The 25,575-nt window shown below is 28.6% G+C and overlaps 4 protein-coding genes across 5 annotated transcripts; 2 read left to right on the top strand and 2 right to left on the bottom strand.

The window, feature by feature from the left end:
- Positions 1–259: 259 nt before the first annotated feature.
- On the bottom strand, positions 260–3,652 carry LOC145745047 (carboxypeptidase B-like). Its single transcript, XM_082563033.1, has 9 exons — positions 3,569–3,652; positions 3,400–3,481; positions 2,697–2,933; positions 2,153–2,362; positions 1,972–2,064; positions 1,669–1,771; positions 881–1,086; positions 565–649; positions 260–486 (listed from the first exon to the last, which is right to left on the bottom strand). The coding sequence occupies exons 1-9, from the start codon at positions 3,646–3,648 to the stop codon at positions 260–262; spliced, it is 1,323 nt and encodes a 440-aa protein (XP_082419159.1). The 5' UTR covers positions 3,649–3,652.
- Positions 3,653–4,961: 1,309 nt separating this feature from the next.
- LOC145744963 (uncharacterized) lies at positions 4,962–14,143 on the top strand. Of its 2 annotated transcripts, XM_082562940.1 has the most exons (16): positions 4,962–5,040; positions 5,332–5,472; positions 8,759–8,964; positions 9,077–9,123; positions 9,197–9,250; positions 9,521–9,638; positions 9,763–9,936; positions 10,103–10,304; positions 10,439–10,570; positions 10,729–10,853; positions 11,067–11,239; positions 11,500–11,675; positions 11,839–12,114; positions 12,329–12,375; positions 12,458–12,511; positions 12,603–14,143. In XM_082562940.1, exons 2-16 carry the CDS (start codon positions 5,368–5,370, stop codon positions 13,462–13,464), a joined length of 2,751 nt encoding a protein of 916 aa, XP_082419066.1. In that variant the 5' UTR covers positions 4,962–5,040; positions 5,332–5,367; the 3' UTR covers positions 13,465–14,143. The 2 variants fall into 2 exon arrangements, with proteins under 2 accessions (XP_082419066.1, XP_082419065.1); XM_082562939.1 differs by lacking the exons at positions 4,962–5,040; positions 5,332–5,472 and adding an exon at positions 8,110–8,319.
- A 771-nt stretch (positions 14,144–14,914) lies between these two features.
- LOC145744532 (isocitrate dehydrogenase [NAD] subunit gamma, mitochondrial-like) lies at positions 14,915–19,230 on the top strand. Its single transcript, XM_082562395.1, has 10 exons — positions 14,915–15,102; positions 15,293–15,473; positions 15,775–15,946; positions 16,229–16,361; positions 16,556–16,689; positions 17,019–17,185; positions 17,539–17,621; positions 17,878–17,972; positions 18,049–18,109; positions 18,469–19,230. Exons 1-10 carry the CDS (start codon positions 15,046–15,048, stop codon positions 18,595–18,597), a joined length of 1,212 nt encoding a protein of 403 aa, XP_082418521.1. The 5' UTR covers positions 14,915–15,045; the 3' UTR covers positions 18,598–19,230.
- A 325-nt stretch (positions 19,231–19,555) lies between these two features.
- LOC145745626 (uncharacterized) lies at positions 19,556–24,340 on the bottom strand. Its single transcript, XM_082563757.1, has 4 exons — positions 24,126–24,340; positions 23,696–23,937; positions 23,379–23,515; positions 19,556–20,526 (listed from the first exon to the last, which is right to left on the bottom strand). The coding sequence occupies exons 1-4, from the start codon at positions 24,222–24,224 to the stop codon at positions 20,438–20,440; spliced, it is 567 nt and encodes a 188-aa protein (XP_082419883.1). The 5' UTR covers positions 24,225–24,340; the 3' UTR covers positions 19,556–20,437.
- Positions 24,341–25,575: the final 1,235 nt, after the last annotated feature.

Genomic DNA, 25,575 nt, shown 5'->3' with positions numbered 1-25,575 from the left:
TTGTGCGTTGGTAAATTTTTAACTAGAATATTAAGGCAAAGTTTAATATATTTGCCTTAAAGTTATTACTATCGTTTTTAACTGTATTAAAAGGGCTAAAATTGTTAAAATTGGCCTTGTTACTATCTCCTACCTTAAAAAAGTATTTTACAATTTTTATTTTTTTTAACTATCTAATTTAATTTCTATTAGCACAAATTCAACCTATTCTTTAATATATATTTAAAACGTAAAAACACACAGAAATAAAAGAATAATTTTAAGGTTCATCTCCACTACCCTCTCCACTACCACCGCTAGATGGCCTGTCTCTTAAATGTTTGGCCAAGACTTTAACCCCGGCAAGTAGTTCCTCGCCTGTCGGAATTATTTGGTCTTCAGGCAACAAAAACCCGTATTCTCCAGTATCTCTTAATTCAATTGTGTAGTTTATGTCTATTTCAGCTTCTGCTTGGGTCCAGTCCGTGGTTACGCCAGTCAATACAACTAAAAACAGACAAAAATGGTGTAAAAATCTTACTTTTAAATGTAGAAAAAATCGAATTTAAATTTAAGTGCGCTTACACAAAGTTTCAGCAGCGGGTCCATAATTGTAAGTTACATTGTGAACGTCATACATTGCTTCGCTCATTGCTTTAGCTGTACTGTTCTACAAAAAAAACAAACATTAGAATATCAGTATTTTTTGTAATTAATTATTTTCGATGTGGGAAGGACGACTTCACGACCCAAACATAAACTCACTTACACCGACAAGGTCTAGAGTTACCTTTGGCAATTTGAAATATTGATATTTACAATTGCCCGATAAATATGCTGCCGATTAAAATGCTTCTTTTTTTAATTACATAAACTAGGTTAAAATATTAAGGGTACTTACTTGTTCATCGTTGTTGGGTGGATAAGCCCCTAGTTCATAATTATAAGGATACATTATAAGTTGAGCGTATGAGTGCACCGTTAACACGGCTTTAATTTTGTTTTTATTTCTTGTTATAAAACGAGAAATATGTCGAACTTCGGGCTCAGATTCAGCAAACTGACCTCCAAATAAAGAGGAGCAAGGCTCGTCGCTAGTTCCCGTGCCTTTTTAACAAAATAAACACAATTAACGTTAAAATTTTACAGACATTGTTTTTTTTTGTATATATCTTTATCCTCGATGTGGGAAATTCGCATGCGCAACCTAAACATAGAGTAACAACTGTTACCCCGACCCAGTCTCGAGTTGCCTTTACCAGTTTGGGATATTATATAGATTATAATTTTCTGGGAATTATGCTACTGATTAAGTGCTGGCTTAACAGGAGTTCATATCGTTAATTTCACCTTACTCAAGGGCGCTACAGCATGTGCTTAGTGGAGATTGAACCCACGACCTCATAGTGGTGTAGTGTTCTTACCACTACACCACGCTGCCGGTTATTCGACTGAAAGTATAAAAAAAATTAAAAAAATTGGTAGCATGTATTTAAAGAATTCAGAAGCTTAAATATTATTAAAATGCTTCATAAGATTTAAGTTTAGTTAACATACACTTATTACCACATTGTAAATGTTTGATCTTTAACGATCTCAACATTTTAATGACTTTTTAAGGTGTAATAAAATTTTTAAGACTTGACGCAAGAGAATTTGACGTCATTTTCTTGATGTTGTTTACATTACCTGCCCAGTGGTCGTTAAAGTTTCTGTTCGCATCTACTCCATAGCAATTTTTCGATGCGCCTTGACTTCTAGTTTTTCGCCATAAACGATTATCATCCGATGCCTGAAAATATAAGATATTAAAATTAATCTAATTTAATTTACTAAATACTTTGTATTCGTTTTTAAATATTTTTAAAGTAAAATTGTTAAAATAAAAAATTGTTTTTAAAGTAAGACTTTACTACGTTGATATCTGATTGTGTTAAGTTTTTAAATTAAAGGATCGGAATTCTATAGGAATAAAACTTAATAAGAATATACCCACGAATAGATGTAACCATCAACATTTAGCATTGGAATAAAATACCAGTCAACTGCTTCAAGCATCCAACTGTTTGCTGGGTTTGTCAGTATCTAAAATTAAACAAAAAACTTATCAAAAACAGAATATTGGCCCATACTGAAATTGTACGTTTTGTTAGGCAATTTTTTTTTAAATTACCTCTTTAAACATGAAAATTGTGCTTGCTGCCGTGACCCATTCTCTACTATGTATTAATGCGTCCAGGTAGATGACAGGTTTTGTTGAGTTATTTAATGAATTCGATATTTTTAAAGCATTGATTGGTCTTCCTTCGTATGTTGTCCCGATCTGAAATTTTTCAACTTTTTCGGGGAATTGAGATTGAGCAACTGTCATCCACTGTTCAATCTAAAATATTTAATGAATAAATTAAACTTTTTATAAAAGTATATAGTAAATTAATGGGGATATAAATAATAAATGTTTTTTTTGTTTTTGTTATAAAATATGGTATTGTATGTGTTTCTTAATAAGTATTATTGCGTTGAGCTGATTCAAGTCTTATAGTCAAAAAGTCGCGTTTAAGTACCGGGTTTTGAAAATGCTTCGAATACAAAAAGTTCACAGTTTTATTAACAAAAGGTTGTTGTAATATAAACATAAAAAAGTGCCTAATTTTATATATGTCACATTTTATATTCTCGTGGTATATGTACATAAAGTAAAATGTTATAAGTATTACCTCATTTGCCTCGTGATATATTTCATAGTTAAACTCTTCTAAAGTATTAAAATCAAATGCAATTCTTTTCTTTCTTTGATTTTTTTGTGATTTTATTAAATCCTTTAAATTGGGGATAAGTATTTTGTATTTTAAACCCATCTGAACTAGGGTTTGTTTAAAGTTTGTTAATTCTCCTTCTGGTATTTGTATATCGAGGTATTGCTGAAATTTAGTTGGATAGGTCCACACTTGAACCTGTTTAACAAATATTTTAATTACTAATTAGTGATACCATGACGTTGTTTTAATGTTTGTTTAAAAGATTGGCAAATAAATACAACATTCTTTTACTTAGTTTGAATAAAAACAACCAAGTTTATGTGTTATAAAATTCCACATTTAATAAACATATACACATAGTTTTATAATATATCATTACATAATCATAAAAACTTAATGCTGTCTTATTTGAGCGTGTCTTGTTTTTTTAATCAAAGAAGGCAATTCTTCAGCATTATCGTATTTGTTTACTTTTACCCAGAATATTAAGTTACATAAATTTTAAAGAAGGATATTAATAATCAGACGCGACAAACAAGCCTATATCAATACAGGGTTAAAGATAATTTATAGGCTATTACTAGGTGGTTTTGCGTTGCTTTAAAAATAGAACTAAGCTTACTTTGCGTTTTTAAATTTAGAGAATATAATTATAACTTACACCATCCAAATGAGAGGTAATCATACTTAATACTTTATTTAATTCCAATTGTGAATTTGGCATAATTCGTATGACTTGATCTCTGTAAAAATTCATGATGTTATATACTTTATATATTGCCTTAAATTTTGTTATATATTTCATTTAAAATAATTTTATATTTTCATACCCTTTGGTAGCTTCACCACTTGATTTTACATATAAACTGAACAAGCAGAAGACGATATATCCCCATAGTTGTATCCACATCTTAAAGAACTATGCTAGCTTATTTCATTGCAAAGTTATTGTTTTAAATTCTAGATTTAAATTCTTCCTTTTATAAAAATAAAGATTACGTATTTATCTATTAACTATACTCGAATACACTTGTTAAATGCCCAAAGTAGATGCTATTCTTTTACCACACTTATATTTAAGTGAATAAGTTTTAAAGTAACGAAATTATTTGTTCAAATCGGACAAATAATTTTAAACTTTTTTGTAACTATGTTTGCGCTTCATTTTTATACAATGCCGAAATTTACCTGTTCAAAAGATCTTTATTAAATTTAAGACTTGTATACTTAAGGCTGAAATTACATATGCTAGCTCTAAATTAGTTTGACTTGACAAACAAAATGATTCATAGACTTTGTTAGAAAACATATTTCATAATCTTTCTGTCTATTCATTTAATTAAAACTTTTTGGCTATCTTCTTGCTAGCATTTCAAACTACACAACGACATACAAAATATTTCTGCAAATTTTTTCATCGTTTAACGACAATTTTTTGACCTTTACTTCTTTGAACACTCTCACAGGAGGTCTTAATAACTTCAAGCTACTAACTGACCTTTGTTTTAAAGACTTTCGATTATTGATCAACTAATTAAGAGTCTACGTCACTACTTGTATTTGATTAGTATTACGCAAATGTGACTAATTATAATGAAAAATAATAAACAAATAAACCAGTAGCTTTCTGGACATGGGTTGGTAGATTACTAATTAAACACTTCACATTATTTCAAGCGTAATTGTGTGCCATGATATACCACAAGTCAATAAACGAACATGACTTTTACAAATGACACCCATGAAAAAGTATTTTGTTTGTGCAGCGTGACCATGAATAATAATAATAAGGTTAATTTTTTGTAAATGAGTTTCTTAATAGCTGATGTTGTCTTAGTGCGGTATTAATGTGTAATTTATTGCGTTTAGTAGAATTAAAAGACTCGTCCACAACAATAAGCAAAGGTCGTGTCTTTGGGTTTGTGTTTGTTTTTTAACGCCGGGCTCAAGGGCAAATATTGTGGCATTGGTTCAACCCAAATCAGAAGTAAACTTTGTACTTCTCGATTATCGTTTATCCTCGATATTTCATTTTTTTACAATTTTGTAACACAGTTTATATACTTAAAGATGCTTTAGAAACTTTAGTTTTGTTAAGTTTTGTTTTTATATTTTTTGTTACAAGTTTTTATAATTTATTTTTAATTTATAAATTTTAAAAAAGTTAATACTAAATTTTGAAACGAATAAAGTGTCTACCCAGTAAGATGATAGAGGGAAATTCAAAAACTGAATTGTTTACTAATTATTTTCGGAATAAAAATTTGGATTTATTTAAGAAAGACACGTTATTATCGTAAAAGTAAGTTAACATTTAAATATTTATTGTTTAGTTTTTACCTTTGGTTAATAATATAATATACAAGTGACGATAAACTTTTGAAAGATATGAAAGATTGGGATAAACTGACAGACTGACCGACTTACAGACTTACTATTTTATAAATCTGTAAATTGTTTATTTTTTCAATAAGCCAAAAGTATTTGTTACCGTTTAGCCATTAAACAGTTTTTGCCGTTTTTTTATATTTATAAACAAAAAAGCTCAAAAATTATTTTAAATTGTTTTTGAAATTTATTTTTTTTATTTTAGGGAAAATATAGTTACTCGATTTTCCCTTCAACCAATATGTCTGCAAGAAAACGCCCAAAAAATGATCCGTTGCTAAGGAATAAAGGATTAAATCAAAGCTTGAGGATTAAAGGACGAAAACGAAGAGTACACGACCAAGTGGTAAGTTCTAAACAATAATTTTTTGTTTAAAAAAATTAAATTGATTTTTTTCCAAAAAAAAATTAAATTAATAAAAAGCTCGGATTTTTAAATTAATTTATATAATAACTCTTACTGACCTTCAGTGGCATAGGCAGGATGTAAATTGTGGTGGGGGGGGGGGTCAAAAGAAGATCATAGCACGGCTAGGGGGTACGGGACATGCTCCCCTTGAAATTTATATATCAGTTATTTTAATACTCGCATTCCGTTATACAAAATGTAGTTTTTTTGTTAACGAAAAATTTAAATTTTGCAATACATGTAATGACAAATCTAAACGTTTACCCCCCCCCCCCCCCCCTCACTCCAACAAAAAAATAAAAAAACTTTTCGGTTCTCAGCGATTTGCCAAAAATGGCAAAATTATGACCGTGGGTGCCATGGCACCCTTTAGACCCCCTGTGGCTACGCCACTGCTGACCTTGCTTAGCTTAAAATTTGTCTGCCTGGTTGATTTAATGCTGATTGGTAAAAATTTCTTTAAATCATTTGAACAATCTTTTGATAATTGATCAAGTTTTGTAAATTGCATTGTCGAGTACTTACTTTTAATTCAAAGTACTTTATCGATCAGACATTTGTAATATGCATATAAGACCAACTTATTGTTCAATTAACATAAGTTTGACGCCTTAATATGCAACCATGCACATTATAAAATGTCAAATGGCACGATTTCACTTTTTCTTGCAGTTACAATTGACTTAAAACTCGCTCTAGATTGGCCTGAGAAAAGATCACGACCCATGTTATGGTTGTATTGTTTCCTATTCATTTGTCATGATTTATCTCAACTTTTTTGTCTAAAAAAGGAAGTCTTTTGTCTATCAAGGTGTAATTCTGTATTATTTAACTGCTCTAGTTTAGAGAAAATTGTTTTGTGTTGCTGGATTTATTGTAACATCAATTTGATATAAGTGGCATAAATCCAAAATGTAAACATCAATTTTACACGTAAAAAATTTTTTTTTTTTTTAAATTAAAATCAGTGTTTTAAGTTGATGATTTTCAGTTAAAAAATTGACAATTTTTAGTATTTATAGTTATACCGTTATAGTGATTTTAAGTATATAAACCTGTAGGTGGTGGGTTCTTTATTCTTTTGCAAAACTAATGCAAAAAAAACTAAAAAAAATTTTCTTAAAACATTTTTTGAAATTTTTTTTTGACCTCAATTCTTCTTACGAGCATGTCACATGAGTTTTGGAACGTGGATATTTTCTCAAACAATTAAGGAAATAGTTGAAAGGTATTCTGACACGAATCAATCCAACAACAGACTTATAGACTCGTCTGTGTGCACGCTTATAATAAAAGGAAAAATCTAAAAAAGTTCTTGTCAGAAATGTATTGAAAAGTTAGCAAAACACTAAGTAGTATAGAAAGGTTTTTAGGTATAGGGTATTATGTATTTTTTTGTAGTATTATAGTCAGAATGAAGTCCCAAAAATATTATTAATACTTCTACCATACAAAAAGTCAAGTTACTTAGGCCTTTTGAGAATTATTAATATAAATAGACATCTAGGTTAACTTAATCGTCGATTTTTTGGTATAATTAAATTAAATATAGCAACAGATTGACTGAATTTAATAAATCAATTAATCTTTAATAGCAAAAGCAAAAGATAATTATATTTATCACTTGAAAACTATATAGTTTTAAAAGGCAACTATTAATTTTTGGCAATATTTATAATGTTAAATTAAGAGTGGTATTATCATATTAAGAAAGGGTTTGTATAACTCAAAGACGTAAAAGTTTATATATTATCAGCATCAGCATAATTTTGCATAAAAGCAACAGGTTAAATATTTATGCATTTATATTATTTAAATTTTTTTTTTATGTTAAAATAGAAGTTGTTCGGCGTACAGTAATTCTTGGTAGTTAGGGAGGAAAATAATATTATACCGGCAAACTTTTGGTAAAATTATTTCAGAATTTCAAAATTGCGAAGGTTACTTTTTAAAACTGGTTAAAAATTCATTTAAATATTAATTATTTTAGTTAATTATTTTGCAAAACAATCGATAATCGATTTAAAAGTACAGGTAGGCAGAGCGGTTAAGCTTTAGTAATTAGTAAATAAACAAACTGATATATTTAAAATATAATTTTCAAACAAATTAGTTGCATATAGCTTACAAGGCAGTTATTAAGTACAAAAAAAAGTTTTTTAGCGATTAGGAACAGTTTAAATTAACCTACTCCTACTGTATATTAAATATTAGGTCATTTTATTAAAAAAAAATTTTAGGTGTTTTTAAAAAAAAATTTTAAAATATTATTTATTTAAGATAGAATTTGTTGATTTTAGTTATGGTGACATGCTGGTTTCCCTAATTGTGATCACGTGACCTTTTTAACATGATTATTTTGTTTACCTACTGTCGTATATACATAGTGTAATAGGTCGTAGCGTAATTTTATGTCAGCGTAGTTTCCCATGTATCGAAATATAATTTTGTTTATAAAAATGAAAAAAAGCAAGGGTCTAGTATATATGCAAATAGTAAATGCTTTATAACTGTGTATGTATATTGAAAAAAATAGTCAGTTTAGGTCTGTGATGGGTTAAAACAAAAATCAAATTCAATTACTTTTATTTTAGAAAATTTATTTAAAATTTAGTTTTATGAAATTCTTAAAATAAAGTTGGTCTGAAAATTTGAATAATTATGACGGTCGAAAAAAGATTTTCTTCAATATTTCGAGTCCCAAACTCAGGTTTTGATGTTGTCGAGGTTCTGAGTGATTTAAATCTGTTTTATATTCGACAAATCGGCTCAAGTTTAAGAAAGGTTTCAATCTAAATATATTGGTTTTTATGAGTTATATTTTTACTTAAAATACAAGTGCAACTTGTGAAATAACTTATCGAAAAGTTGGTAGTTTTTATTTGACATATATGATCTTATAAGTTAAGTATAGGTGATTAATAAAGTGAAAAAATTGCCAATCAATCTATTTCGATTGCCCGTGTTTTCTTTTTGCCTATATAAGTACACGCGCCAACCCTGTTTCAAAGTTAAAAATAAAATCAATTAAACTTTAAAAGTAAAATTAGAAAAAGCACCAGACCTATATGTAACTGTAATACGATAAAAAAGCAAAATGTTCCAATTTTAATAAAAAATAAACACACACAAAATTATCTATTATAATTTTCAATATTTTGTTATGATATTTCTACATGTTTTTTTTGTTATATGAGTTTAATATTAAATATTATTTCTTTAGCATGTTGGCCTACAAGACCGCCTAGAACGAGAAATTAAAATAAGAGATGGAGCCTCCAGGTTAATGAAGGCTTGCACGCATGAAAGTCAATTGTTAGAAGCCGCCAAAACTCTGCAGACCTCTAATGCAAGAACGTTTGCTTATATGGCTGAGCTACAAAAACTGAAAGCACAAGAAGTTATGGATGCACTAATGGACGATCCAATGTAAAAAAATAAGATATATTTAAATTTTAAAGGACTGATTTATTAATACCGATTTTAAATATTTATGTACTTATTTTAAAAAGTCTTTAAAACTAATTTTATATTTTTTTAGGTTTTCTGAGGAGTCGAAAATTTGTAAAGGAAGAATTGCAATTTCAGGTAATATACAAACCTAATCATTTATTTAAAACTTATTATTAAAGTTTTAAATAATTTAAATTTTGACTTTTAGATATTCGCATTCCGTTAATATGGCGAGAAATATTTGTTAACAGCAAATCGAAAGGTAAGTTCTTACTTTTTAGCTCAATTTTTAATAAAGCTGGTAATAGATTAAATATAAAGAGGTCAGTATATAAACCTATTACAACCAAAACTAGGTTTTAAATATTCTCTAAAGCTGCAACCTATTTTAAAGATAACGTATCTTCAAAAAAACTAAACATATTTTTTATTAATAATACCATTTGATATATTGCTATAAAAGAAAAAGGGATCCCTTAAACACTAAATGTAATTAAAATTAATCTTCTTTTAACCTGGTTTTAATATAAAGATCATGGTAAGCATGCAGCTTTTTGTTTATTCTCGATCGGATCTGAAGTTCAAGATACGGAATTAGTTTGCATCGATAAAACTACCACTGATATTTCCTTCAGCGATGTTGTTGTATTGTAAGTAGCATTTAAACAATAAAAAAATCATTTTTTTGGAATTTTTTGACTGTCCAAGTCAATTTGAGTGACTATATACTTGTGTTGTTGTCTTAAAAAAAATTGTTTTTATGTTTTTTTGCAGTGAGGATGCTCCATATGATTTTAAACTAAAAATGGAGATATATGCTTACCCTATGAGTGGTACTTTAGTATCAGCACCAACACCTCAGAAATTATTATCTAGATTGAACAGAAGTATTGGGAGGAGCGAGGGAAAGCGGACAAGAGAAAAAATAAAAGAAAACACATCCTCAATGTAGGTTTTTTTTATTTAAAAATCTTGAATAGGTATATGCATTGTCTATTTATTTTATCTCGGTATCGTACCTAAAGTCTTAGGTTCAAATCTTACCAACGCCAACTTTTTAGGTTTAAAATTTTACTTTAAAATTTTTTTTTAATATTTTTTTTTGTATTTTTAGAGGACCACAGTATGTTAAAATCGGATCACTTACCTTAACATTAAACGAAATAAGTGATTCAGTTCGATCCCATGATATTGAACGTTTACCAACTTCTGAAACACATCTTAGTTTGCCCTTATATGAAAGTATATCATGTCGGTTGGTGGCCCAACCAAAATGCGTTACTGATAAAAGTGTTACAGGGTTCCTACATACTTTGGTAAGTAATGGTTCGTGTAAAATGGTTTTTAAATGGTACCAAAAATGGTATTTTATAATTTTTTGTATTAAAAAATTTTTTTTTTTTGCAAATTCATTCACTAATATTGCTTAAAATGGTGTTTTTGTTTACAGCAAATGGTTGGTGCCATCCCAAGTTGGTTGTATGTATGGTGCGAGGTCCAAGCTGGTTTGTTTAAATGTTGGACCAACCCAGAAGATGCGGCAACCAAAGAACCAAAATTTACAATCGATATTTTACCAAAAGTAAAAAAAAAATTAAATTTTTTGTTTTAAAAAAGAATTTTACAGATTTTTATTTTGCTTAAAAATCTCATTTTTGCCTGCTATTGCTTTTAAACAAACTTTAAAATTAAAAACAAGCTTATTTTTTACTTTATTATTCTTTAATATTTGCTTTCTAGGATATTAAAATCAACGAATTGGAGAAATCGCGGCAAAAACGAGCAAACAGTTTCCAAGTTCGTGATTTAACTGAACGTTTTATCTTTGCTGCTAACGAGAAGGATGACGTACTTCGATGGATAAGGTGAAAAAAAGTTCCTATTTACATTTAACTAAAATTAAATCTTTACTATTTATACATTTTTAAGTTCTAAATTTGTTTTTTAAGCATGGGAAAGAATATTATCTTTTTATATTGTTTCTTTACGTATTACTAGAATTTAGGTCTTTAATATTTATACGTTGTTAAGTTATGTATATGGTCTTTAAGTACGGGTTGAACTGTTATATTCTACAGGGGCCTACGACAGCATAAGATAGACCATAGTGCATGGGGAACTTGCAGTTTAAACGAGTTTATCGACGATTGCCGTAAACCAATGTACATTGCTTCACCGTCTCCTCGTAAACTTCCATCTAACCTTATATTCGATCGAGGCATCAGGAAAACTTTAATCTACGATCAATTAAGTAAGTGGGTGTAGGAATTAAAAGAATTGCAAACCTTTATATAATAAAGCATAGTGAACGATATTGAAATATATGTTTGACCAACTCATAGCCTTGCAAAAAAAATAAAACTGCTGTTTGTGATGTGTGGGTAAATTATCACTGGCAAATATTAGTTAAGAGTTGTGACCATATTATGACAAATAAAAACCCGCCGGTAGAGCGGGCTATCTACTAGTTATAAAGTTTTGAAATTAATTATTTACGTTTAATTAATTAAGGTATGGAGTCACCTATTAAGGCCATGTCGGAGGCGATCAAATGCACTGACCTTCTGAAGTCAGATGACGTCAGACCAGAAGAATTGATGACGTCAGTTCAGTCGATGTTACTAGAAAATCAAACCACGGCACCGTGGGCAAATTTCTTTACAGGAATGAATACAAAACCAACCAAGGTAAAAAAATAAAAATTAAAAATTTTAATATAAAAATTAAAAAATTAAAAATTTTTTTTAAAATAAAAAAATTAATAAAAAAAATTATTTACCGGCAGTGGGAATCAAACCGAGAGACCAGAGTTACAAATGTTAAAAATAAATTTAATTTTTGAAATTTTAGGTTACAAGAATAACTAACATTCAGAGTACATCATCAATGGAAACCAACAATGCTACAACAATGGGAATCGACAATGGTCACCATGGTTACAACCTCCGTGCATCAACATCCAAGCAATCCCCGCTTGCAAGAAGACAGATGATTCCTTCTTCCTCCGAGGGATCGGATGACGCGTTTTTATCGGAGTCGGAGGACGTGGTGCTAAGGAAGGAGAAGATAGTTTCCCCAAATCCCGGAACAACAAAGAAAAAAAGGAGAGCGCCGATGCCTCCAAAGGTAAACAATATTTTCTATTGTTCTTTGACAAATGATTATTGTTAATGTTTTTTTAACATCTGTTTTTATCCAAAAATCCTAAATTTTTGTGTTTTTTGGGCCTGGGGTTCAGTGTTTGATTCTTACTGTTGGTATGTTGTAGCTTAGAGCTTTGCGTTAAATACAAATTTTAATATACTCAATTATTTAATAATTATTATTTTAAATTTTACAGGTTCAAGATACACCACCTCCTAAACCTAAACTCCCACCAAAATTGATGTAAGTTGCATTTTTATTAAACCACATCTTTATATTTAATGATTTTGTGCACAAATGATAAAATAATCTATTTTTATTTTAGAAAGAAAAGTGTTTCTTCCCAATCTTCGGTTGACGACAATTCTACATCAACAAGGTAATATAAATAATAGAAATTACCTTAAAAAAACATATGTGATCTAAATTGCAATAAAAACTTTACAAAATATTGGAATACATATTTTTAGAAGCCATACAAAGAAATCTAGTACTCGTGGAATAGCAGATGGTAAAGAAATAGCGGCAAGTTCCGACTCCATATATTGTCAATCCAGTATCTCATCAGGATACAAATCTGAATCAGAAGCTACCATCATGTCAGTTGACTCCAACACTCCGACAGTTAAAGATCGATTCTGGGCGAAGAAGAAAAATTGCGTCATGCCTGTTGACGTCATTCCCCTTTCCGGGGGTGATTACGTCACCCCGACCAGGCCTCAGCGTTTTGAGAGAAGCCAGTCTTTAGATGTAGATGGTTTCAAGTCAGCGCGAAATCCTGGAAAATTAGCTGAGTCACAAGTGATGTTGTCGCCGATGCGCGATGACGTCATTTACGCTGAGGCGGATGAATACTGCCGAAAAAACGCAAGTCTGCCTTCTGTCTCACCGTCACGCTCTTCACAACGCAACTCTCCACTGCCATCTAGCGAATGGTTAAACAGCAAACCAGTCCCATCGCCAAGAAGGTCGTATCTCACTGCAGTTGAATCCAACAAAACAAATGGCAATTCGAAGCTCACAGTTCGACCTTTAGCCTATGATGCCAACACTAAAGTATACAGACAGTCTAAACCACCAGCATTACCACCTAAGACTCTAAAAAAAGCAAAGTCCCAAGACTCTACCATAGTTGAACCCGTTTATGCCACTGTCGATAAAACAAAGAAAAGCGATAACAGATCTTCCAGGAAAAAGGGGGTTGCTACCTACACCACAGCACATAAGGCTATTATAGAGGTTTGCAAGCAGAGAATGAACGAAGAACAACTAAAGGCAGATATTGAAAATGATTACAAAGTTATACAGCAAGATGTGGTGAGCCGAGTTTAAAAAAAACGATTTTATTTTTTGACGTTCTAATTTTAGTTGATTTTTTTTAACAACTCTTATGAATGTATTTTAAATAGAGTGTACTAAAATGCACTTTTTTATATAATTAACAACTAGTTTTAAATTGTGTTTTTTTGAACATTTTTTACACATTCAAGCAATTATATTTAAACCTAATCATATATTTTAATTGTTGCCAGAAAATAAATCTTACTATATCATATTGGTTTTAATCATATTTGTAATTTTTCACTTTTAACTGCCAACTGCTTTTTAGATGGAGCTTAATGCATTGACAGCCCAACTATATTTAGATCAGAGTACAGCTAAAGAAAATGCGAAAAAGGTGGAGTCGATAGTTTGGGTATAAGTGATAGAAAGCAGAAAAAAAAACAGTTTTATTTTTTACACAGTTTTTTTTTTTTTATGAAGTCTAGATTATAAAAGCTTAAATATAAATCGTATGTAAGTAAGCAAGAGATGGAGTTCAAGTACCTAAAAAAAATACTTTTAAAATTATTAAAGTCGATCGTGTTTTATGTACATTCCTATTTCTTTTGTTACTAATATTGTTTTTCGTTTATTCCATTTTTATTTTTCGCGTTTTTTTTTGCTGCATTTGTTTTTTTGTAAATTGTGTTCTGATTCTTTAATTTTTCCAATTCTTTCATTGCTTAATTCCCGTAGTTGTTTTGCTTTTAAAAGTTCAGTGATTATGTTTAATACAATTTTGGTGATTATATATCGTTGTTGATATTAAATAGGCGTATAGTAATTCTAAAACTTTGGTATTAATTTAACCAATGAGGGTTAATTTAAGGAAAAAAGCTATGTAAGAAGCTTAGCTACACAACTTAGCATGGTGTTTTTTTTATTGTGATTTTTCGCACATTGATAAAAGTAAAAAATAAATACGATATACACTTATATATTTTTTACATAAACATAAAGATTTTAAGTATGTTATGATATGGTCACCAAACCCAAGTTATTACTCTAATAAGACCTAAGTGGTGTTTTAGGTTGTTTTTTATGCATTGCTTTTCACAAAACACCTTGAAAATACCAGTTTTTTTTCATATCTTATTAGTAAATTATAAAGACTACGAAAACTTAGTAGTGTTGCTGTTTTTTGCAATAAATTTAGTTTTAAAAGGCTTAGTTTTCACTATGCAAACGATATACACATGCTTACAAAAAAAAAAAAAAATTTTAATGTAAACCTATCTGTCCCACTTAATCAGTTTAAACCTAAATATTAAACATAGGTTCATTAAAAAAACTATACAAACTTTTAATTGATAATTGATTTAGTATTCTTTTACCTTAAGCTAGTTCGGTTTTATATTTTATTTATCGAGGACAAACAAAAAAAGAAATGTTTCGCTTGAGAGAAAGCACACATGACGTAGTGCGTTTCTGCGACGTTCGTCACATATAGAAAAAATAACCGGCATTTTATAGTAGCGTAGTTAGTAGTGCAATTTATTTTAACGTACAGTTGTAGTTAGAAAACGCTGCCTTTCATTCAATAGAAAAAGATATCAAGTTTGAATTCTGTGAAGTTTTTATTTCAACAATATGTCTTTAATTTCAACTATTTTTCGACATTCTTCAACGAAACAATTTATCGTAAACGTAAGTTTTTATTTTTAATTTGTAAAGAAATTAAAAAGAGTTGCGAGTAAAAACTGTTTAATTTATTGCTTAATTGACATTACTGTATATAATATAAACAAGAATAAGTTGGAAAATTTTATTTAAAGAATTGTTAAACATTATATATTAGCCTATATTAAAATGTATTAATAAATAAAATATTTTTCAGAAAAATTTAAGATTTTCTTCATCCCTACCCACAAATTTAACAAGTCACAATGGTACAAGAAACCTAAAATCATCTCGGAACTTTGCGTTGTATGGAGGTCGACAGACCGTGACAGTGATTCCGGGAGATGGGATTGGTCCAGAAGTAATGAACGGAGTTAAAAGAGTTTTTCAAGCAGCAGGTGAAATTTCAAAAAATATAAAATTCTTTAATTTAGTAGAAAGTTACCTCTTGACTAATAATTTAAAAATTATACAAAGACCTTAACCAGCCTGAAAAGTAGGGAAGTTTTCGACGAGATCTAGTGCTGTCCTACGTTCCCTTTTTTTAATTGTTTGATTTTTAAAATATTTTTATTTCACAATTAAAAGTTTTAAAAATTTTTGCAGGTTTTTGGTATGCTTAAAATTTAACATTTTATCTGTATTTATGTATTATTGATACTATTACTTGTTTTTCTTATACCATTTATTTTATTTTAGGAGTCCCAGTTGATTTTGAAGAAGTAAATTTAACATCAGATAATTATTGTGATTCAACTTGTGAAGATGCACTAACTTCGCTTAAAAGAAACGAAGTTGCTTTGAAGGGAAATATTGAGACCAAAGTCAACTCATTAGATTTCGATCAAAAATCAGCTAATGTAACTTTAAGGTAGAAAAATCTTTTTTGTCAGTTTTGTAATTAAATCATGTTGGGAATACTGTTTTTTTTAATATGACTTGTGTATTGTTGTGTTTTATATTTTGTAAAGTTACAGTTTTTTAGACCTACATTTTTAGGTTGTTTTTATGTTTTTTTACACAATTGAAAACAATCTAAACCAACTTTTTTTAAGGATTTTTATACAAAAATTTAGTAGACATTTTTTTATACAAGTAATATTTAAAATTGCAAAAAATATTTATATAAAACAAAAGCTGGATTTTATTTTAGAACAAGATTAGATTTGTTTGCAAATGTGATCAAAGTAAAAAGTGTTCCTGGAGTTGAAACTCGACACAATAATATCGATATCAGGTTGATCAGAGAAAATACCGAAGGAGAATATTCTAACTTGGAACACGAGGTTTGTTTCCATCTTTTATTTACTACTTTGCAGTCCTAGTTGTGTCTATCTTGTATTTTATGGCCTTCACTAATTCTCTCTCAGATTTTTTGGTCTTTGCTAATTCTCTTTCGTGTTGTACGGTTTGAAGTTTTTTCAAGAACCATGAAGTACAGGAGATTTGATTTTTGTAATAAGATTAATTTATTTTTTAGAGTGTTCCAGGGGTTGTTGAAAGTTTAAAAATAATCACTGCAGAAAACTCACTGAGAATTGCGAAGTTTGCCTTCGAATATGCGAGAAGAAATGGAAGAAAGAAAGTCACAGCAATTCATAAAGCTAATATCATGTAAGAATTTGTATTTTTTAAATTTTAAATAGTTTAGAGAAGACTTCATGCAACTAAAAACTATCAAATAAATGTTTATATATATTTTAAAGCCTGTAATTTTATCACAATACAATTCTTACTTTTCTAATGTATTTATTATAAAAATTTCATTGTTATTTTAACAAAAGCACCATAAAAAATATAACAATTGGATTAAAATTTATACAACTTGAATTCTTTTATTCTCGAACAAAAACACCATAAAAATAAAACAATTAAAATTATTAGAACAATAAAATCTAGTTTTTATGACATAAAATAACTTTAATCTAAATTTTTATTGACAGGAAATTAAGCGACGGTCTTTTCCTTCAATGTTGTAGAGAAACTGCAAAAGATTTTCCTGATATAAAGTTTAGTGACATGATAATAGACAACACTACTATGCAAATGGTTTCAAATCCCTGGCAGTTTGATGTTATGGTTACTCCCAATTTATATGGAAATATTTTAGGTTTGTTGTTTAATATTTCTGTGTAGACTTATAGCATACTAGTTAATAGCCAGCCTTATGGTTGACATTTTAATACTCATAATATTGTCGTGACTTTTAACTGATATACGCTCCTGATAATATACCAAAACTACAAAAATGGCAGTTTTATTTATTTTGTAGGCTTATGAATTAAACATGCCTATAAATTGTCCACTTTGCTTAATTATAAATAGATTTAAGTTGGTACAGAAAAATAATATTTGTTGAGCCTTTATATTATTTTCTATTCTGTCATGGGTATAAATGTATATACATTCCAATTTTCTTTAATTTGAAAAATTGTTTTGATTTGAAAATTGTTTTTATTTTAGGAAATGTTTGTTGTGGGTTGGTGGGAGGACCTGGTATAGTGGCTGGAGCAAATATTGGAACAAAATATCGAGTTTTTGAAACTGTGAGTCCAACATTCATACATTATGATTTGTATTTTATTTCAATCTAGTTTTAACCAAAAATTTTGTAAACATAAATCTGTAATGAAATTTTTAAATCACCAGTGATTAATATATTTGTGTTGTTGTATTTATAGTTTAAATTACCCACTCAAAAAGTATTAGTAATTGTTTTTGATATTTTTTAAACTTTACCTAATATTTGTTGTTATGCATTCAATTTTTTTCAAATTTACGAAATTTTTGAAAATTTTTCAGGCCACACGTAACACTGGGAAAAGTATTGCTGGTTTAAATATTGCAAACCCAACTGCTATGATATTTTCAAGTGCTCTAATGCTTAAATATATCGGGTAGGCTATCTTTCATATGTTACATACGTGTTCTTATTGATATTATTTGCATTATTTAATTTTTTTTAAATTTCAGATTACACAAATACGCAAGTTTAATTAATCAGGCATTAGTTGATACACTACAAGAAGATAAGGTAAACTCTATTTAATTAAACTTCTGTTAAATTTGTAAAAAATCTAAATGTAAATTTACTATATAAGTTGTGTATAGGGAATACTGTTATTGCAAGTAATTAAAAGCACAATAGCTGGTTTAAAGCCTAATTATTTATTGATTGTACGTGCTTTAAAATATTGATTACTAGTTGTTGTATAGGCTATAGCTTATATTTACTATACAATATTTAATTGTAGGAACACATATTTTCTTTAAAAACTACATTATCAGAAGTACTTTTTCAGAAAGTACTAGATAGCTTTAGAAATTACCTAATTTTTCCAAATACTAACTTTTGTTTTTAAGATGTTTAAAAATTGTTGTTTATTTTTTAAGATCCATACCCCAGACTTGGGTGGTGTATATAACACTAATGATGTAATAGATTCTGTTTGTAAACGAGTTGAAGTTCAGGCTCTTCAAGTAAGATATGATCAAACCCCTTCTAAAAGACATGGCTGGTAAATTTAACTTTGTTAAGTTAGGTTTTATAAAAAAAAACTTAAGCAATAATGTCATATTATATTTTGCTTTCTTTGTAATTAAGTTTAACACTTGATACACAAATAAAAATCTGACCTCATTTTAATTATAACCAAACTTTCAAAAACAAATATAAATATTAAGTAGCACAGTTAACATACACTGACAAAAAACCAAGCAAAATAATTTTTAAATATTTGATTTTTTTACTTTATTTGCATATGAAATTTTGTCTGTATATATAAGCAAATTGTGTAATAATTTTAATGTATATAGGCTAGCTTTTAAATATTTTTTACTTTTATTTTTAAGTACTCTTAAGGTAGCCTATCATTTTAATTATTTTCTATGTTTTAAAGGTTTTAAAATCATTAATTTATTTCAATTTTTTATCATAATTTTTAATTTATTTTCTTACCAGTCTTCACACTATTTCATTAATTTATTATCCTTAAAAATTCAATATCAAATTTGCTAAAATATTAAATGTAGTTAAAGTCAATCATGTTGTATAAGTATTCTGCATTGTGCAGCACTGTGACAGTTTCGTATTGTAAAAACTTGTTTGTCAAATTAATTTTGATTTTAGCAGTATTGAAAACTGCTTGTGTAAAATACAAAAATATAAATCGACATTTTTGGTTCTAATACGCTAACCATAATATAGTGTAATCAGATTATTTATGTCAAAGCATTAAGAACAGGATATTGCGTTCCCAAATCCGGCTTTTTTTATTGTAATTCCGTTTACATAACAGATTTAAAAGGAATTAAGATATTCGGTCGAAGTTTTTTTTTAAATTTTTGGTAATGGGTTTGTATTGCGCAAAAATATAAAGCTCTAATTTGGTATGTTTATTTGCTATTGAAACCAATCATATTAACTTAGTTTTTTACCTAATATATGTTATTTTCTACCTGTATTTGTATGAGTATGCAATGCACTTTAATATGGAACGGTTTTATTAACAAACAAAAATGAAAAAGTAGCAAAATGCGAAAAATAGTACAAGCTTATTCATGGCAACAATAATATATTTTACACAGCAGCAAAAACAAAACAAAAATGCACAAAAAAATTTAAATTTTTTAACTTACGGGTATTATAAATTACTTATCGCCATTTAAGGGCCTACGACATGTTTCCAAAACAAAAAATTCGCAACAGTTCATAAAAATTTGCGGTTTTTCAGTAATTTTAAACCAGATTTTTAAAATAAGGTTTCCTAATAAGGTCTCAAGTTTTTATATCAGTAACTCGATCAGCAATTTATAAGGTCGTGGTTAAAAAAGACATTTTTTAAATATTATGGTTTATATTAAATAATTTAAAATTTACTTTCAAGATAATAAATTCGAAAATTATTATTATTTTATACCCTAGTATTACAAGTGTATAAGTATTTAAACACTGTTTAAAAAAGGAAAAAGGCTAAATTAACATTTTAAAATTGTAATTTAAATTCCGTGGTTTTTAATATCTCTTAAAAGCTGAGACGGCAAATCTCTTACGTCAATCACAGATGGTTGTTGTGTGAATAAGATTACAATATATTAAAGCTTATAGATAAGATTTAATGTAATATGTACAACAGTAATGATGTATAAAATGGCCCAACCCAAAAGATCATCTTATATTTTTTCACTGTACAAAAACGGTGTAAAAAAACATGTACAAAATTGTATTTTTAATACTGTTTGTAAAGCAGCAAAGTTTTTTTTATTTAAAAGTTTAATAAACAATCCAGCCGAAAAAACGAAGGCGATTTTTGTCGGCATATTTTTTCCGTTTTTTTTTCCTCGATAATTCCCGCAAAATTTCTTATTCCATAACCCTGTCCAACTTGTGCTTGTGTGAGTTAAAAACCCATGGGGCGTTGTACAATTCTTCTTCACTTAAACGTCCGTCACCTTAATATAAAAATAAAAAATTTAAAAATGTATTTCTTGACATTATTGTAGAAATTTTATTCAAAAAAATCAAAAAAAATGTCAGACCCTTTATTTAGGTGCCAGGTGTTATAGTTTGTAACATTGTATTTAATTTTAGACCAAAATTGCCGGTTTGTTTGTTGGCAAAATTGTTTTATGTGTTTGTCTAGTAAAATATAGTTTCCTGAACAAATTATAGCTTTCTACAAAGAATAGTGCGCGCCTATAGAGAAAAATATATAATAAAGAAAGTTTGGATTTTGATAATTTATATTTAAGCATATGCTAAGCAAAAACGGGCTGGCTTATCGTTATATTAACTGTATATGCTTCTAATAATTGTATTTTTTTTTTGTTTGAATAGATACAACGAATGAGCATTAATTGAGTATTGTAAATTTGAATTTGTAATTTATAAGAAGGTATTGTTGTATACCCACTTAAGAATGGCCTAAGTTTACGTTTAAAGTTTAACGTCTTTTGTTTGCTAAAGTCGTTAAAAAACGTTAAAAGTCGCCCCATTGAAAAATGACATTTACCCTTGCACACTGCGCCTATTGTTTAAATAAACTGCTTAACATTTACATCACACAAGACCATTGTTACGTGTCAGAGATCGGGTACGATTAGTATGACGTCACGCTGTCATATTTTGACCTTTCGTGATTCATAAAAATTGTTGATGCCGCGATTTTCAATGAACCGAAAAACGGAAAAACAATTTTTTGATTTAGAAATTTGTGATTCAAATGGGCAAAATTACCCCTGTTTAAACTGAATTAAAGATGAAATTGACATTGAATTTCTATAAATACATATTAAGTTGGTATTATTAATGTCATATGGGTGTATATTGGTCGCTTATATAGTACTACAAGTACTTATGCATTGGCCAATTGAAATTTAAAAATAGAATATTTAAAGTTTTTTGGCATTGAGAAATATTTATAAATAAACTTTGTTTTCAGGTCATTTGAATGATATGAAGTAAACTGCTTTTTTACAACACAATATAACGGAAATTATTTAAAAATTTAATACGCAAATAAATCTATTTAATATTGAAATTTAAACCATGTGGCTTATATCCATAAACTGTTTACGTATACAAAAATTTAAAGGCTTAGTTGGGTATTTTACGCTCTGCTAGTATACTGGGTAGTTTTCTAATCCACTAAAAGGTTAATTTTTTGCGCAAATTGAACAAAACTTGGTACTTAAAATTGACTTCGGGTCAATAATTTCAGAACAATGTAAATTGGTAAACTGCAAATGGTTTGAATAGCCGGCAGCGAAATGTAATATCATGCGTGAAATGCGCGACAATGCTAAGCCCAGTTTCAATTTCAATATAAAGTGTTCTGTAGTAAATAAAAAACAAAAATGTTATTCTAATCCTAAAAAAAATTTTTGAATTGAACAAACAAACATAAAAAATGATGGTTAAAGAAACTTTATTTTTTCGTGTATTTTTTGACGTATTTACTGCTTACATAATAACTCAACCACTATTAAGTCATATCTACGTCACAGATATCACCATTCGTCGTGTTTACTTGCTAAGAACCTCAAAAACAAACTTAATCACAAAATCTCTTGTACAGCAAACAGGGATTACGTGTAAGGAGAAAATAAATACGGTGCATGAACAGCTATTGCTTAATTTTTATAGGGCGAGTTTTAAGCAATTGTAAAGACATACGTTAACACTATGTCATATATCAAACTGTATTGTAATATTGTGTTTACACTTTTGACAATTAATAACTAAAACGTGCCTTATTATACAAATGGTTTGATTAGCCAGCATTATGCTTTCTAATAAATTAGATTTGAACCTTAGAGGGCGTTGTGCCAATATTTAAACTACGTGCTTGCGTTGCAAAATAACGTTGAATTTACGGTTATGATTAAATTACGTTTTAAAGTTTAATTTTTATTGTAGGAAGTGGGTATTAATAAAAATATTAGATCCATGGAAATTAAATGACAAAGAGTCTTTGTCAAATTTTGATGTTTGCGATAGATAAACAATGTAAATTTCTCCAACAATTGTCTACAAGAGTATTTGGGCTTACAAAAACATTCATAATTGGCAAAATATCATCATTGTCTATCATCAAATTACCCTGATAAAAATGCCATTAGTTTACATACAATAATCATATCAATTTTATTATTCCCTTAAAAAGTCAATGTTTACATTTCGTGTAATTACGCTTACTTAATTTTGTGACAGGTTTGTTTTTACTGAAAACATTAGGCAGGGTTTACTGGGGTTCAAATCTAACTTTTATGTTTTGTTATTCACGAACCATGTTTTTTAAAAGCCTAGTTTAATGTTTTTCTAGGTTTAGGTAAAATAAATATTAAAATGAGTCACAGAAATTCATAATACGCTTGTAAATACACGAAATATTAACGACCTCTTACATTAAAACGCCACCAGAAATGGTAAACACCAACCATCGATATGAAGTAATACTTGTAGTGTATACATTGAACTGTCAATCTAGCTATTAAACCTTCGGTCATTTCAATGAAATGAGTTGACTTATATAAACAACTCGTAGCACAAAGGCACTTATACCCGCTCGGCCAATTCGTTTTCGCCGAAAGATGTTGAAGGCCAATATCGAGTTATAGGCGGGCACATTTTAGACAAGTCATTTCCTTATGCCAATCAATGGTTGAAGATTTATAAAACACACAAGAAAATATATTTAATAGGTCTACAATGGCGGCATGAAGTCTCGCTTATAATTTAAATTTTAACTACATTTTTAAGACCAAATTTCAAAGCATATTTTCTTTAATTGTTTTAAATTTACCGTCTATGTCTGCTCTTGTCAGGGGTCCCAAACAATCCTCGACCGAGGTTTCTGTCGCATTTGCAAGTTCATCTCTTGTAACATAACTATCTCCATTTAAGTCGTATTTTGAAAACTTGTGCGGTAAAGCGATCATTCTATCAACATTAAAATAACTTCATGATAGTCAAGTATTTAATTATGTTTATATAGCAATACATGTTAAGGTAATTTTATACTCAATTTGCCTTTGTTGCCTATTTATCATCCTTTTTGTAAGTCATTTAATTTAAAAATCAAAAAAAAAAATTTTTTAAACAATTTTTTCTAATTTTTACCTAAAATCTTTTGGTTCGTCTTCCGGGTTATCCCCCATATCTTCCAACATCATCAACTCCTCCTCGATCTCCGGAGGAAGATCGATGTCCAGGTCGATATCGGATGCTGCAGCTTCTTCCACTTGTCCGAGTAATCGATCCAGGAGTTGTAATCTTCTGATCTCTTCTTCTGTTGTTTCTAATTCGTTTAATATTTCTTCATGATGTCTGTGATGATAGTGATGATGATGCGGACGATTTTTCTAATAAATTATAATTTTAATATTTAAAAAATTAATTTTTTATCATTTAATAAAGATTATATGTTTTTTACTAAAATAACAGTTGCCTGTTTTTTAAATATCACATTGAATCTATATCAGGTTTAAACACTCAATGACTTTCTGGGTTTAATCTTGCATATATACTGTCTTAGGATTATTTTACTTACTTCATTATTTGCTACATTTTCTTTATCTTGACGCGGTAATTTACTACATAATATCAATCCAACCAGGTTAATTAATAATAGACCAAGTAATTTATCCATTTTTCTGTTTTAACAAATTAAAATATTTTTTATTTCTAGCACAACTTGGCAAATTGTACCTGATAAATAATTTTTCTAATTTGTGAAAACTTTAAACTTTATTTCGTCTATATTAACGCCGTACTAATTTGAATGAGTTTTTTTTTGAAGCAGCAAAAAGTAAATATTTTTTGTTTACCTGGGAAAAAAAGAAACGCAAAAAAAGAGAGCCGCGTAAAAAGTTGGCTCGTCGATTTTTATTTGCCTACAAATCTAGAGTTTTTTTATCAGGTAATTAATGCCTTAGTTGTACTTCTCTGTGTAGGCTACTTAACAATATAAGCTTTATCAAAATGTAATTTTATAATTTGTTCCCGATTACGCATTGAATTCGATTAAAAAAATTACCCGAAATATGTTATTTTAATATATTACATTACAATTAAAATAAACGTTTTTATATTTTAAAATATTTTAACACATTACCATTTAATTTTTAAAGGCTCATTTCTGTTACCGAAAAATCAAAAGTCGACATCGTATTTTCCTATCTAAAATTTGCCTGTAGGCAAGTAGAATAGCATGGTCTTGATTCGGCATCGGTAGCACTAAAAATTGAGTTAGTAAATTAGGTTTTATTAGAATTAAAGTGGATAGTTATTCTTTTTTTATGTTTTAAATAACATAAAAATTAGTATATTTATTCAACATTGTCATTCTATAATTAAAAATGCACTTATGACTATTTTTATTTGGTTTTTAAACTATAGTAACGACATTGTGTTTTTTACAGGGTTAGATTCCAAAGTAATTGTGTTTTAATTCTGCATTTTGCCGTTAATGGATTAAACAAACAAAGACCACTATTCATCTTTACGCTTTTACGGTAAAACATTGATGAAAAAAGTTTAAAAAAATGGATTTTGGTTACTATTTTGCAAAACAATAAACTTTTTATATTATTGTAAGTCATCTAACTATCTAAAAAAAAAATTTAATTAATTTAAGTCAAATTTTCCTATCCATTTAAAAACAGATTTTTGGCATTTTCTATAGCCTTGGTGTTTTTGCTAAATTTGACCAAAATTTAAAAAAATAAAATTTGGCATTTTTTTGCAAAATAATGCAATTGCATTTTACTATAAGCTATCCAAACGTTCTATAATTGTTCTAAACATTTTAAAAATCACGTTTTTATCAAAAAAATATATGAAAAAACAACTCTCGTGCATCACCTTGCGTCAAAATATTCATCATGGTCGAGACCTGTTAACCTATATGGTGATATAAGAAAATCCTGCAGAAAATGTACTCCAAATGTTTTTTTTTAAATACTAAATTTGTTGCACCATTGAACGTGCAGTTGTTTAAC

This window comes from Corella eumyota, chromosome 3 (assembly GCF_963082875.1).
Source record: "Corella eumyota chromosome 3, kaCorEumy4.1, whole genome shotgun sequence".
Taxonomy (NCBI): domain Eukaryota; kingdom Metazoa; phylum Chordata; class Ascidiacea; order Phlebobranchia; family Corellidae; genus Corella; species Corella eumyota.
The sequence above is the reverse complement of the archived record's forward strand: the minus strand, read 5'-3'. Positions and strand labels throughout refer to the sequence as shown.

Coding starts and splice junctions, on each gene's coding strand:
- LOC145744532 (XM_082562395.1), top strand. CDS start 15,046: ATGTCTTTAATTTCAACTATTTTTCGACATTCTTCAACGAAACAATTT. Junction 15,474..15,774: donor AAGAGTTTTTCAAGCAGCAG/GTGAAATTTCAA, acceptor ATTTTATTTTAG/GAGTCCCAGTTGATTTTGAA. Junction 15,947..16,228: donor TCAGCTAATGTAACTTTAAG/GTAGAAAAATCT, acceptor ATTTTATTTTAG/AACAAGATTAGATTTGTTTG.
- LOC145745626 (XM_082563757.1), bottom strand. CDS start 24,224: ATGGATAAATTACTTGGTCTATTATTAATTAACCTGGTTGGATTGATA. Junction 23,938..24,125: donor AAAATGTAGCAAATAATGAA/GTAAGTAAAATA, acceptor ATAATTTATTAG/AAAAATCGTCCGCATCATCA. Junction 23,516..23,695: donor GACGAACCAAAAGATTTTAG/GTAAAAATTAGA, acceptor TAATGTTGATAG/AATGATCGCTTTACCGCACA.
- LOC145745047 (XM_082563033.1), bottom strand. CDS start 3,648: ATGTGGATACAACTATGGGGATATATCGTCTTCTGCTTGTTCAGTTTA. Junction 3,482..3,568: donor AGTGGTGAAGCTACCAAAGG/GTATGAAAATAT, acceptor GAATTTTTACAG/AGATCAAGTCATACGAATTA. Junction 2,065..2,152: donor CAATTTTCATGTTTAAAGAG/GTAATTTAAAAA, acceptor GTTTAATTTTAG/ATACTGACAAACCCAGCAAA.
- LOC145744963 (XM_082562939.1), top strand. CDS start 8,197: ATGACGGTCGAAAAAAGATTTTCTTCAATATTTCGAGTCCCAAACTCA. Junction 11,240..11,499: donor TTTAATCTACGATCAATTAA/GTAAGTGGGTGT, acceptor TAATTAATTAAG/GTATGGAGTCACCTATTAAG. Junction 11,676..11,838: donor TGAATACAAAACCAACCAAG/GTAAAAAAATAA, acceptor TTGAAATTTTAG/GTTACAAGAATAACTAACAT.